The sequence below is a fragment of the Cervus canadensis genome, chromosome 32, assembly GCF_019320065.1.
Source record: "Cervus canadensis isolate Bull #8, Minnesota chromosome 32, ASM1932006v1, whole genome shotgun sequence".
NCBI classification, from domain to species: Eukaryota; Metazoa; Chordata; class Mammalia; order Artiodactyla; family Cervidae; genus Cervus; species Cervus canadensis.
Genome location: NC_057417.1, coordinates 19,919,411 through 19,931,720, shown reverse-complemented (window position 1 = coordinate 19,931,720; position 12,310 = coordinate 19,919,411). Strand labels below are relative to the sequence as shown.

Genomic DNA, 12,310 nt, shown 5'->3' with positions numbered 1-12,310 from the left:
TGGGCAGCAGTCCCTTGGACCCAGGCTTGCCCTGGGGTGAGGGAGTGGGAGGTAGGGAGGGGAGGGTCTCCCTCAGGTATCTAGCCCTGGGCTGCCACCCAGTGGCGGGAGGGCAGTTCAGTTCAGTTGCTTAGCTGTGTCCAACTCTTTGCGACCCCATGGACTGCAGCACGCCAGGCTTTCCCGTCCATCACCAACTCCCGGAGCTTGGTCAAGCTCATGTTCATGGAGTTAGTGATGCCATTCAACCATCTCATCCTCTGTCATCCCCTTCTCCTGCCCTCAATCTTTCCCAGCATCAGGGTCTTTTCCAATGAGTCAGTGCTTCTCATCAGGTGGCGGAAGTATTGGAGTTTCAGATTCAGCATCAGTCCTTCCAATGAATATTCAGGACTGATTTCCTTTAGGATGGACTGGTTGGATCTCCTTGCAGTCCAAGAGACTCTCAGGAGTCTTCTCTGGTCAGAGGGGCATTAGGTTGCAAATATTTTCTCCCATTCTGAGGGTTGTCTTTACATTTTGTTTATGGTTTTCTTTGCTGTGCTTAAGCTTTTAAGTTTAATTAGGTCCCATTTGTTTTTATTTTCATTACTCTAGGAGGTGGATTGAAAAAGATCTCACTGCCATTTACATCATAGAGTGTCCTATCTTTTCCTCTAAGAGTTTTGTGATATCCTGTCTTCCACTTTGCTCTTTAATCTATTTTGAATTTATTTTTATGTATGGTATTAGGGAGTGTTCTGATTTCATGTGTTTACATGTAGCCTAGGGCTTCCCTGGTGGCTCAGAGGTTAAAGCCTCTGTCTGCAATGTGGGAGACCCAGGTTTGATCCCTGGTTCGGGAAGATCCCCTGGAGAAGGAAATGGCAACCCACTCCAGTATTCTCACCTGGAGAACCCATGGACGGAGAAGCCTGGTAGGCTACAGTCCCCAGGGTCGCAGAGTCGGACACGACTGAGCAACTTCACTTTCACTATCCAGTTTAAAAAGACACTTTAAGCAACAGGGTTTGGAAAATCTTTTTTTTTTTTTTTTTAATGATTTATTTATTTATTTTGGCTGCACAGGGTCTTCCTTGCTGCGTGTGGCCTTTCTCTAGTTGTGGTGCACAGGCTTCACACAGGCTTAGTTGTGCCCCTTAGCATGTGGGATCTTCCTGAACCAGGCATTGAATCCATGTCCCCTGCATTATCAGGCAGATTCTTAACAACTGGACAACCAGGGAAGTTCCTAGAAAATCTTAATGTGTACACCTGGGTAAGCATGAGTCATGTATGTTTTCTTTTCTTTATGTTAGAAAATTGTAGACATGCTGAATCATCTTGTACTTGTCAATAGTCTTAGAGAGCCAGGCAGTATTAAAAAAAAAATCCCTGAACTGGAAGACAGGAGACTATTGTTTCCTAAATCCAGGAGTAGAATTCCCTTGTACTCCAACTCCTTTGGTTAATTAAATGCACTACACTTCTCCCCTTTCACCTGCCTGGGGCCCTGTTTTGCAGCCTCCTGGTCTGACTTCTGCTTATCCTTTCCAGGTCAGCTAATACATGACCTTCTCTGGGAATTACCAGTCTGGATGAGGTCCACCTTGCAGTTTGAATTTGTTTTTCTCACATTACTTATCACACTGGTAACAGTAGCTAGTCTACAAACCCACTGAATGTGAGTACCATGTTCCACTTACTTTTATATCCCAGCACCAAGCAAGTAACTTGCATATAGTTTGTGTTTTTAATATTTATTTATTTGGCTCTGCTGAGTCTTAAATGTGGCACTCAGGATCTTCAATCTTCATTGCCATATCCAAGGTCTTTAGTTGCAGCATATGGACTCTTAGTTGCAGCATGTGGTATCTATATCTAGTTCCCTGACCAGGGATCAAACCCCAGGCCCCCTGCACTGGGAGTGTGAAGTCTTAGCCACTAGACCACCAGGGAAGTCCCTGGCATATGGTTAATGCCCTAACGTCTGTAGAGCAGAGAATCTTAGTCACTCTGGTCCATACTTCCTTGTTTGCTAAATGGGGTTGGGTTTGCTGATCTCTAGGGAGACTTCCAGTAATAGAATTTCTTATTCTAGAGTTTTCTACTGTTGTTTTATCTGGTCATGTATCTTCTTTACTTACCAAGAGAAATGTGTCACACCTGTATTATGCTGAAATGAAATACTCGTTATCTATATTATCTCAACAGATATAATGCAAACATTTGAATTATAGTATACATGATGTTCTGTTAAATAATGTTTTCATTTAACAATGATTTATGGACAGCTTTTTCATCAAAGCTATCAATGTAGCTTATTCTTTTTAATGGTTACAGAATATTTCACAGAAGGATGTTGATCGATCACCTACTGATGAACACTTAAGTTGTTTCCAGTTTTTCACGACTACAAACAAGGCTAGGGGTATTTCTGTAGGGGATTTCTCAGGGAGTATGTGTATTTAACAGTCTTATCAATACTGCATCCATTGGCACTTCCCTGGCAGTCCAGTGGTTGGGACTCTGCGCTTCCAATGCAGGGGGCTCAGGTTCAAATCCTGATTGGGGAGCTAAGGTCCTGCATGTTTGAAGCCAAAATATATATTTATTGAACACTTACTATGTTCTTTACCTTGGAAGAAAAGCTATGGCCACCCTAGACAGCATATTAAAAAGCAGAGACATTACTTTACTGGTAAAGGTCCGTCTAGTCAAAGCTATGGTTTTCCAGTAGTCGTGTGTGGATGTGAGAGTTGGACCATAAAGAAAGTTGAGCACTGAAGAATTGATGCTTTTGAATTGCAGTGTTGGAGAAGACTCTTGAGAGTCCCTTGGACAGCAAGGAGATCCAACCAGTCAATCCTAAAGGAAATCAGTCCTGAGTATTCATTGGGAGGACTGATGCTGAAGCTGAAACGCCAATACTTGGCCACCTGATGAGAAGAGCTGACTCACTGGAAAAGACCCTGATGCTGGGAAAGATTGAAGGCAGGAGGAGAAGGGGACAACAGAGAATGAGATGGTTGGATGGCATCACCAACTCGACAGACATGAGTCTGAGCAAGCTCTGGGAGTTGGTGATGGACAGGGAAGCCTGGTGTGCTGCAGTCCAAGGGGTTGCAAAGAGTTGGACACGATTGAGCGACTGAACTAAACTGAACTGAATGTTCTTTACCATCTGAGCCACCTGGGTATCATACTAAGTTTTTATAAAAATTGGTCCTTTAATCCTCCCAACAATCCTCCTAGGTAGGTATTGTACTATTATCAATCTCATCTTACAAATGAGGAAACTGAAGAATAGAGAGGTTAAGTAATCTGTCTAAGGGCAAATTATCCAATTGTCTAAGGGTACAATTGGTATTAACAGAACCATGCTTTGAACCCAGGCAGTCTCGCTGCAGAGCCTACTCCTTTAACTGCTAACTAAACTGTGTGGGGCTGAAGCTGAAGCTCCAATACTTTGGTCACCTGATGCAAAGAGCCAACTCATTGGAAAAGACTCTGATACTGGGAAAGACTGAAGGCAAGAGGAGAAGGGGGCAACAAAGGACGAGATGGTGGGATGGTGTCACTGACTCAATGGATGTGAATTTGAGCAAACTCCGGGAGATGGTGAAGGACAGTGAAGCCTGGCGTGCTACAGTCCGTGGGATCACAAAAAGTCAGACACAGCTGAGCGACTGAACAACAGCCACAAAACTAGTGGGGACACATCATGGAGAAGTAAACAAAGACAGTTTTGATTAGTAATAATTGAATGCCATGGAGAACGTAAAATGAAAAGGTAATGTACTGAGAGGTTGTGTGGTATTATGGATAGGAAATGTGCACTGATTTGTTAAAGACCCACCTCCCCCATCTTGGGTACCTGGCCTGGTCCAAGGGAGGCACTGTTTGGGAGGAAGGGAGGAAGAAGGAAACCCTGATAGCTGCCTCCATACACACGGCTGCCAAATCTTTGCCAGTGTTTGGTCAGCTGTGCTGACTTAGAGTGAGGCCCGGAACTAGGGTCAGGCAAACAGTGGGAGGAACCCTTCACCACTCATCAGCCCATCAGTCGTGTGACTTTGAGCAAGTCGCTCTCTGAGTCTCGGTTTTCCTTCTTTGAGTGTTAGTCACTCAGTGGTGCCCGACTCTGTGACCCCGTGGACTGTAGGCCACCAGGCTCCTCTGTGCATGGAATTCTCCAGACAAGAATACTGGAGTGGGTTGCCATTTTCTTCTTCAGGGGGTCTTCCCAAGCCGGGGATCAAACACAGCTTTCCCACACTGCAGGCAGACTCTTTACCCACTGAGCCACCAGGGAAGCCCTTCCTTCTTTGAAGACTGGGGGAAATAGCAGTGCACCAGGCGCGGGTCTGGAGGCAGTCCTGTGGCACATCAGGCCTCGTTGCCTTCTGCCTTGACAGATGAGCGGACTGAAGCTCAGACGGGGTTCAAGATCACAGAGCAGCTAGCCGGTGGACTAGCAGCAGAAGTGACTAAGTGAAAGATCGCCCCCTAGAGGCAGCTCGGGAATTTGTGAGCGTGTTGGTAGTCACGATGACCTCAGATTGGAGCAAAAGAGTGCATCCTACCCAGAATTGTCCCACATCCCACACGACATCTGACTGTCCTGCTAGAGATTCATGAAGGTATTAAAAATAAAACTTTGGAGAAGAAAATGGCAACCCACTCCAGTATTCTTGTCTGGAGAAACCCATGGACTGATGAGCCTGGCGGGCTACAGTCCATAAGGTCAAAAAAACAGTCAGACATGACTGAGCAACTAACACACAGACACACAGACACACACACACACACACACACACACACTTCTGCTCTCATGAAATAACCTAATAAATGAGTCTTTAAAAAAAATAAAACTTAAAAAAATAAATAAATAAAACTTATTTCAATGACCCGAGCTTAGAACCTACCCAAGCCTAGAGCCTATCCCATCTTGTGTTATGCTTCTTGTTGTTGTTCGGTCGCTAAATTGTGTTGATTCTTTGTGACCCCATGAAATATAGCCTGCCAGGATCCTCCGTCCATAGGGTTCTCCAGGCAAGAATACTGGAGTGGGTAGCCATCCCCTTCTCCAGGGGATCTTCCAAGATCGGAAATCAAACCCTTGTCTCCTGCACTGGCACGTGGATTCTTTATCACTGAGCTACCAGGGAAGCCCCGTTGTGTCATGCTGGAGGGAATTATTTTGCTACAATGCTTCATGATAAAGCCCACTATTTTGCAAGAACTCCATACTTCCTAATTTCTCCACCTTAATTTGCCTTGGTGTGTTTGCTATGTTAGTTTAGTAAGTGTTAGTCACTTAGTCGAATCCAACTCTCTGTGATCCCATGGACTCCTCCAGGCTCCTCCATCCATGTGATTCTCCAGGCAAGAATACTGGAGAGGGTTGCCATTTCCTTCTCCCATGTTTGTTTAAGTTACGGTTAAATTCCTCTTTCTCTTATCATCTGCTCTCTTATTGTGATCCCCAGGAAACCAGAAGCTAAATCTAATTCTGGCTCAGGCCAGGGAGAAACGCAAGCAAGAGTGTCCCTTCTTGTTCAACAGAGAATGATACTGGCTTATTATAAGGCTCCGCGGAGGGGGGGCGGGGGGGGGACGCCGGAAGGTTTGGTAATATTGAAATGGAACAGTGTTTCAGTTGGCTCACAGCAAAGTGGGAATGTGAGCAGAGAATTAACACCTAACACCTACCCTGGACTGAGACCACAGGAGCTAAAAAAAAACCAAACAAACAAAAAAAAGGAATGTTGCAGTCTGCTTCCTTCACTGTCCCTAGTGCTCAAGCCTCAGCTAAAGCAACTCAGGGTGTGGCCTCTCTGGGTCAACAGAGCCACAGGGTCAGATCCTTCAGGCAAGGGTGGAAAATTCCACTTTCCCCTGTTTCTTATCCGATCCCCTTCCTTTAATTCATATTAAAGTAGCACAAACATCTGTTTACTTCACAATGGTCTCTACCTCAGTATATCCATGGTTTGAAATATATATTATTTATTTTTTAATAAAGGTTTTCTTCTTTTCTTAATTTTTGGCCATGCTGAGTCTTTGTTGCTGTGCAGGCTACTCTCTAGTTGCGGTGCAGCTCATGCTGGTGGCTTCTCTTGTTGCAGAGCACGGGCTCTATAGCACAGGCTCAGGAGTTACAGTGATCGGGCTTAGCTGCTCCATGGCGTGTGGGATCTTCCTGAATCAGGGATGGAACCTGTGTCTCCTGCATTGGCAGATGGACTCTTTACCACTGAGCCACCAGGGAAGCCCCGTGTATAATTTTATTTTAAATTGATTTCCTTGTATGTGTCTTTTACATTTCAGGGAGGGCATTTGAGCCAATTGTTTGAAAACCATGTGATCAATTCATACAACGCAGTTTACACTGTAGCCAGTACTTTGCCATGGATTATCTCATTTGATCTTCTCCCCAACTCTAGGTGGTACTAGTCCTGAAGAACCCACCTCCCAATGCAGAACGCATGGGTTCGATCCCTGGGTTGGGAAGATCCCCTGGAGGAGGGTATGGCAACTCCCTCCAGTATTCTTGCCTGGAGAATCCCCTGGACAGAGGAGCCTGGTGGGCTACAGTTCATGGGGTTGCAAAGAGTCAGACACAACTGAAGTAACTTGGCACAAATGCCAACTCTATGAGGTAGATACAGTTACTATCACCCTCAGTTTACAGAGGAGAAAATAGAGGCTCAGAGAAGTAAATTGACTTCTCCAGGGTCATACAGGAGGTAGTGGATCAAGGGTTTAAATCCAAGGCATCTGGCTCCAGAATCGGCTTAACCATTCTGCTAGTCTCCCTCTCAGGAGAGGGAGATTACCTAGGGACCCCCAGTTCAGGATGTTAAGGGGGGTTTCCAGGATGTTTTTTATATTTAAAAAAAATAAAAGGAGGGCTGAGCGTGATCAGTGTGAAGATCAGTGACATAACACATGGTGGGTTGTACCCTCTCCGGGATCATTCTTTATTCCATGATCTGCCACCAGGGTCCTGAATCTGAGCTGGAAGTGGGTGGGGTGGGGCTCAGCTGTGTGGCCATGACCCCCAGCCCAGGAGGGGCATGTGGCAAAGGGCAGAGGGCAGGAGATGGATAAGGAAGCAGTCAGCCAGGTGAGGCCCTCAGTTCCCTGCGGGCCTTGACCACAAACACTGTTTATGCCCAAACCCTGTCTCTTACCCCCTCCCCTCTAAGGGGCGGGGATCTCCTCCGTGGAAAACTACCCAGCTGGGCGAGCCCCAGGGAGAGAGGAGGCGAAGGGGGCTGGGACTCACAGGACCAGCTCTTTCCACCCCCCCCCCTACCCTTCCGCCCGCCCCGCTCTCTCTCGTGACTGATGCTTACTCGGCTGGGTTCTGGGAAAAGGCCAGATTGCATCAGACTGGGCCTGAGGGGCTGGAGCCAGACTGTGGGCTGAGGAGGAGACGTGGCTTTATAAGTTGAGGCCAGTGAACTGGGAGGTGTCAGCAAACCAGACACAAACAAAACTTTAGAAGACGGGAGAGGGAGAGACAGACAGACAGAGACAGATAGATAGACATTATGGCCACCTTCCCAAGAGCAGCCAGCCCGTCCAGGCAGCCCCCAGGCCCAGAGGATGAAGATGCCATCCTAGACGAGTACGACCTCTACAGCCTGGCTCATTCTTACCCGGGTAAGGCCTGGCCCCACCACCATCCTGGTCCTTCCATTTCCAATGTCCACCCTCACAAGCGGACTGAACCCCACCTCCCCACACTAGGATCCCTCCTTGAGCTCCTGTCCACCCATCACCCTGCTCCAACCTGTCTCCTTGACCCCTGGAGTCACCCCCTCCCTTAACCCCTCATCCAGTGAGCGCTGTCCTACTCAGCCTTGGGACCTCACACACTTCTAGAATGTTGGAGACCATGAGGAAGGGGGGAAGTCCCTCAATCCACAGATGCGGAAGCAGGGACAAAGACTGCCCTAAATCTATGTGGTGATGATCCCTGGCCTCCCAACTTTAACCCAAGCTCTTTCCACCCGTGCCCTCTGGACCTCCTGAGCCTCACACCTCTGCCCACCTCACCACGGACTCTCGCCTCATTTCCCAGGAGTGGGAGGCCGGAAAGGTCGCAGCAAGAGAGAAGCCGCCATCAACACCAACCGCCACAGCCCTGGTGGGCACGAGAGGAAGCTGGTGACCAAGCTTCAGAACACGGAGCGGAAAAAGCGAGGGGCACGGCCCTGAGACAGGACTGGAGGTAAGGAGTCAGGGGCCCCCAGCAACTGTAAAGGTCCCTCTGCCTGGACGGAACAGACCTGAATGTGCGAGGTTGGGCCGGGAGGAGAGAGCCAAGAATTGTTGTCTCAACATAGAACAAAGTGAGACACATGTTTGCGTTGCCTAGCGACCAGAGCAAAGGGAGAAACAGACCCTTTGCAAGTGGAGCAACATTTGATTTACAGACAGAAAAACTGAGGCTCAGAGAGGGTAGGGTCTTTCTCTGGAGTCACGGAGCAAGTGAACAGAAGAGGCAGAACTAGAACCCAGGCTCTGGATGTTTCACCAGCTGCTTTCCTTCCCCCAGATGAGGCCAGAGGACGGACACCCACAGCAATGGAAATAGGACTGAGGCGGAACCAGCCCTGGGGGTGAGATCCAGGCCTGCTTGCCACACCCAAGCCCCAGGACTTAACCCCACCTGACTGAGGCTCCAGGGGCGCCACGGAAGAAGCACCCCCGGCCCCAGAGAAAGGACAAGATGGGGAGCAAGAGGCAGAGAATAGACAGAGGCAGAGTCAAGAAGGTACCTCCCCCCAAAAAGAAGAAACCGGAGCTCCCCAGGGTGATGGTGACAATAAACAAAGTGTAGCAGCTGCCGACTGTGTGTTGTGTGTTTTCGTTCGCTCTCTTTGTGTGGCTTTCTGGGTGCACACTTCTGCCTGCAAGTGTCTGCATTTTGGTGAATGTTTGTTTTGGGCTATGTGTCTGGGAGGGGTGTTTCTAATTTTGTATGGGCGTAGAGGTGAGCATTTTTTTTTTTTTTGGTATATATGTGTTTGGGTGCATTTGTTTCTGTGGTTTCTCAGGACGTGTATGAGAATTTCCTCTGTTTCTTTGAGATGCTGCCCATGAAACAAGCCCCCTCCTCAGCTCCTCTCCATTTTTGGAACAACAAACCTGTTGTTTATGTCGTCTTCGTATCAAATCACCTTTTGAAGTGAATGTTATTTATTGGTGCCATCTGCAGAACGACAAAAAGTGGGATTTAAAACATTTTGGGACTTGCCTCAAGTTACTCAGGGCTCCAATTCACGGATTCTGATTGTCCTCAAGTGTGAGGTAGGTCCCTTTGCCAAGGGGGCCGCCGGGACAGTGCTCTGGAAAGTCAGGTGAGCAGGAAAATTCTTACCCAGTGCTATCAGTCTTACAGCCAGACTTCCAGAAAAAAAGTGGAGTAAGTAAGAGGCGTGCTGGGAGCTGGTAGGGTATGTTGATCAAGAAAGAGACTCAGGTTGCTGTAATGAAGACTCAAACAAAGCAGGATAGAAAGTTCTCTCTGTGTCAGAAAGCAGTTCCAAGGGTTGGTACTCTGGGGTTAAAGTGGCAGCTCCATCGTGTCAGGGATTTCAGTTACTTCTGGCTCATTTTTCAGCCACCCTTCAAACATGGCTACCACTCTGCACTCCAAACTAGCTGCTCCAGCACCTGCCATTTCATCTGCATTCAGCTTATGTAAATAGAGTGGGAAAGGGCCTGGTGGAGGCCACAGTAATTTATTTTTAAGGCCATAACCTAAAAGCAGAACACATTGCATCTGCTCAGAATTTAAACATATGACTACATCCAACTACAGGAGAAGCTGGGACATGTAGTATATAACTACTCAGCCACGTGCTAGCCCAAACTGGGGAAGAGTTTTATTATTAAGTAGGAGAGGGACTTTTCTGGTGGTCCAGTGGCTAAGACTCTGCGCTCCCAATGCAGGCAGCTTGAGTTCGATCCCTGATCAGGGAACTAGATCCCACATGCTGCAACTAAGACACAAATAAATAAGAAAGAAGCCAGAGAGTGAATATTAGAAGAAACTAGCAAGCAACAAGGGTTACAGGATGGAAAAAACTCCTCGGCCTGGCCCTGAGCATAGTCTTTTTCCTTTTCTCCTGTCCATTGCATATAAACCCTGGGTTGCAAAATTCAGAATCAATTGTTCTCAGGGACCCAAGAATATGAACAAAGGAATAAGGCAGCAGTTGGAGCAGAAACAGATGCACAGCAGATTAAGGCCAGCTTGAACCTTTAAGAACCTTTATCCATCAGGCTCCCTTGAGTTGCCTAATAACTGTCCTAGAATCTCTGACCTGAGAAGGACTTTAAAAGATATCTTTCCTGGTGGTCCAGTGGCTAAGACTCTGCACTCCCAGTGCAGGGGACTAAAGTTCAATCTCTGGTTGTGGAACTAGATCCCACTTGCCACAATTAAAGGTCCCATGTGCTGTAATGAAGATTGAAGATCCTGTATGCTGCAGCCAAATAAATTCCTTTTAAAAAGGTGTTTGGTCCAACCTTGTCCCCAACTAGGGATGGAGCCAGCACCCCCTGCATTGGAAGCACAGAGTCAACTACTGGACTGCCAGGGAAGCCCCCAGAGTTATCCCTTAATGTGAGCTGAAATCTGACTCTCCTACCTGCCCCTTGAGCAAGCTTCTGTTTTCTGGTCCCTTCTGTCTGAGATGCTTTTATTCTCACTAGTCCTGCAAGGCTCAGCTCTTCAAAGTCTTCTCCTATTTGCCCTCTACCACCTGACTCCTTGCCTCCAAGGCAAGCAAGTCTGTGCCCAGAATCTCAGTCATTTTGACATTTAGCTCCTTCAGATTTCCCTTCAAACCCCTCTTTCCATGACAGATTATTTATTCATTCATTTAATACTTATTGGATGCCTACCACATTACCAGGACCTGGTTGAAGGTATGCCCTGCAAGGAGGGACGAACAGGACCCTGGTAGGATTGGAACCAGGCCTTGGGGTCAGTGTCATTTCTTGGACTCAGGAGTCAAATGGAAGGAGCAGCACCAGGCAGTAGGTCTCTGCCTAGGATAGATCTGATGCGTCAGCTTCAGAAAAGCAAAGCAACAGCTCCCATGCACCGGGATACTGCTCTTGTGACACGTGTTTTATAGGTACTGTCCCATTTAATCCTCACAATAACTCAGTAGGCATAGTATTATGTGCTCAGTTGCTTACACGTGTTCAACTCCTTGCAATCCCGTGGACCGTACCCTACCAAGCTCCTCTGTCCATGGGATTTTCCAGGCAGGACTACTGTGGTGGATTGCCATTTCCTCCTCCAGGGGTTCTTCCTGACCCAGGGATCAAACCTGCATCTCCTGTATCTCCGACATTGGCAGGCAGATTCTTTATCACTGAGCCACCTGGGAGCCAGGTAGAGTATTACTGATCCCATTTTATATATCAGAAAACCAAAGTTTCTGTAAAAGAGAAGTCACTTCCTCAAAGTCACACAGGCACAACCTGCAGAAGTTGGGACTTTTAAATCAGGTCTGTCTGATTTTCAAAGCCAGGTTTTTCTCTTTGTGACTACACGCCTGAGAAGAACTGACCATGAGGAATGCTAGTTAATTTCTGGTCAGTTACTCCGGACCTGTTTCCTTCCTCTGCCAATTGCTGAGACTATCCTGTCTTCTTTCAGCTTCAAAGGAGAAAATAGGCTGGGAAGGGTTGTGTCTCACTGGGTGTGGCCACTCCCCGGGTAATGGATCCTTTGATCCACACTTGCCAGGAGGCCCCACACATGACCCCTCACTCCTGGTCCTACCCTTCCCTGGCACAGCCTCTGCTTGGGAGGTTCCAGGAACCAGATAATTCTTGGGCTTATAGGATGTGCAGAGTTAAGGAACCCCACTCTTTCCCCTTTGTCGAAGGGGAAATCAAGGCCTGGGGGGAGTGCAGGAGGGTGGGAGTGGCTTAAACACACAGGGGGACTGAGGATCCAGTTGGGACAAGAACCCTCCAGAACCTCCCTCTTCCCCTCCACTCCTATCTTCATCTTCTCCTGCTTGTATGTAATACCTGTTTCCCCAGTTTCTTGGGTTCCTTCTGAGAACTGGAGAGTTGACTGACCTCTCTTTCTCCCTCAGGGGCTTATGGAAATTTCCAGGTAGGTTGCCACACTTCAAAGGATTCCCAGCTCCTTGCAGAGAATCTGTAAAGACACTGGGGCTCTTTATTTGCTTGTCCTCTTCTGTCCACTCCTTTCTCAAAGGCCAGCACTCAGATATATATATTTTTTAAATTCAGAATCACCCGAAGCTGATTTTCAATGAGC

The 12,310-nt window shown here is 47.5% G+C and overlaps 1 protein-coding gene across 1 annotated transcript; it reads left to right on the top strand.

The window, feature by feature from the left end:
- Positions 1-7,229: 7,229 nt before the first annotated feature.
- Positions 7,230-8,843, top strand: NUPR1 (nuclear protein 1, transcriptional regulator). Its single transcript, XM_043456383.1, has 3 exons — positions 7,230-7,653; positions 8,075-8,224; positions 8,552-8,843. The coding sequence occupies exons 1-2, from the start codon at positions 7,542-7,544 to the stop codon at positions 8,209-8,211; spliced, it is 249 nt and encodes an 82-aa protein (XP_043312318.1). The 5' UTR covers positions 7,230-7,541; the 3' UTR covers positions 8,212-8,224; positions 8,552-8,843.
- The last annotated feature ends 3,467 nt before the right edge of the window (positions 8,844-12,310 follow it).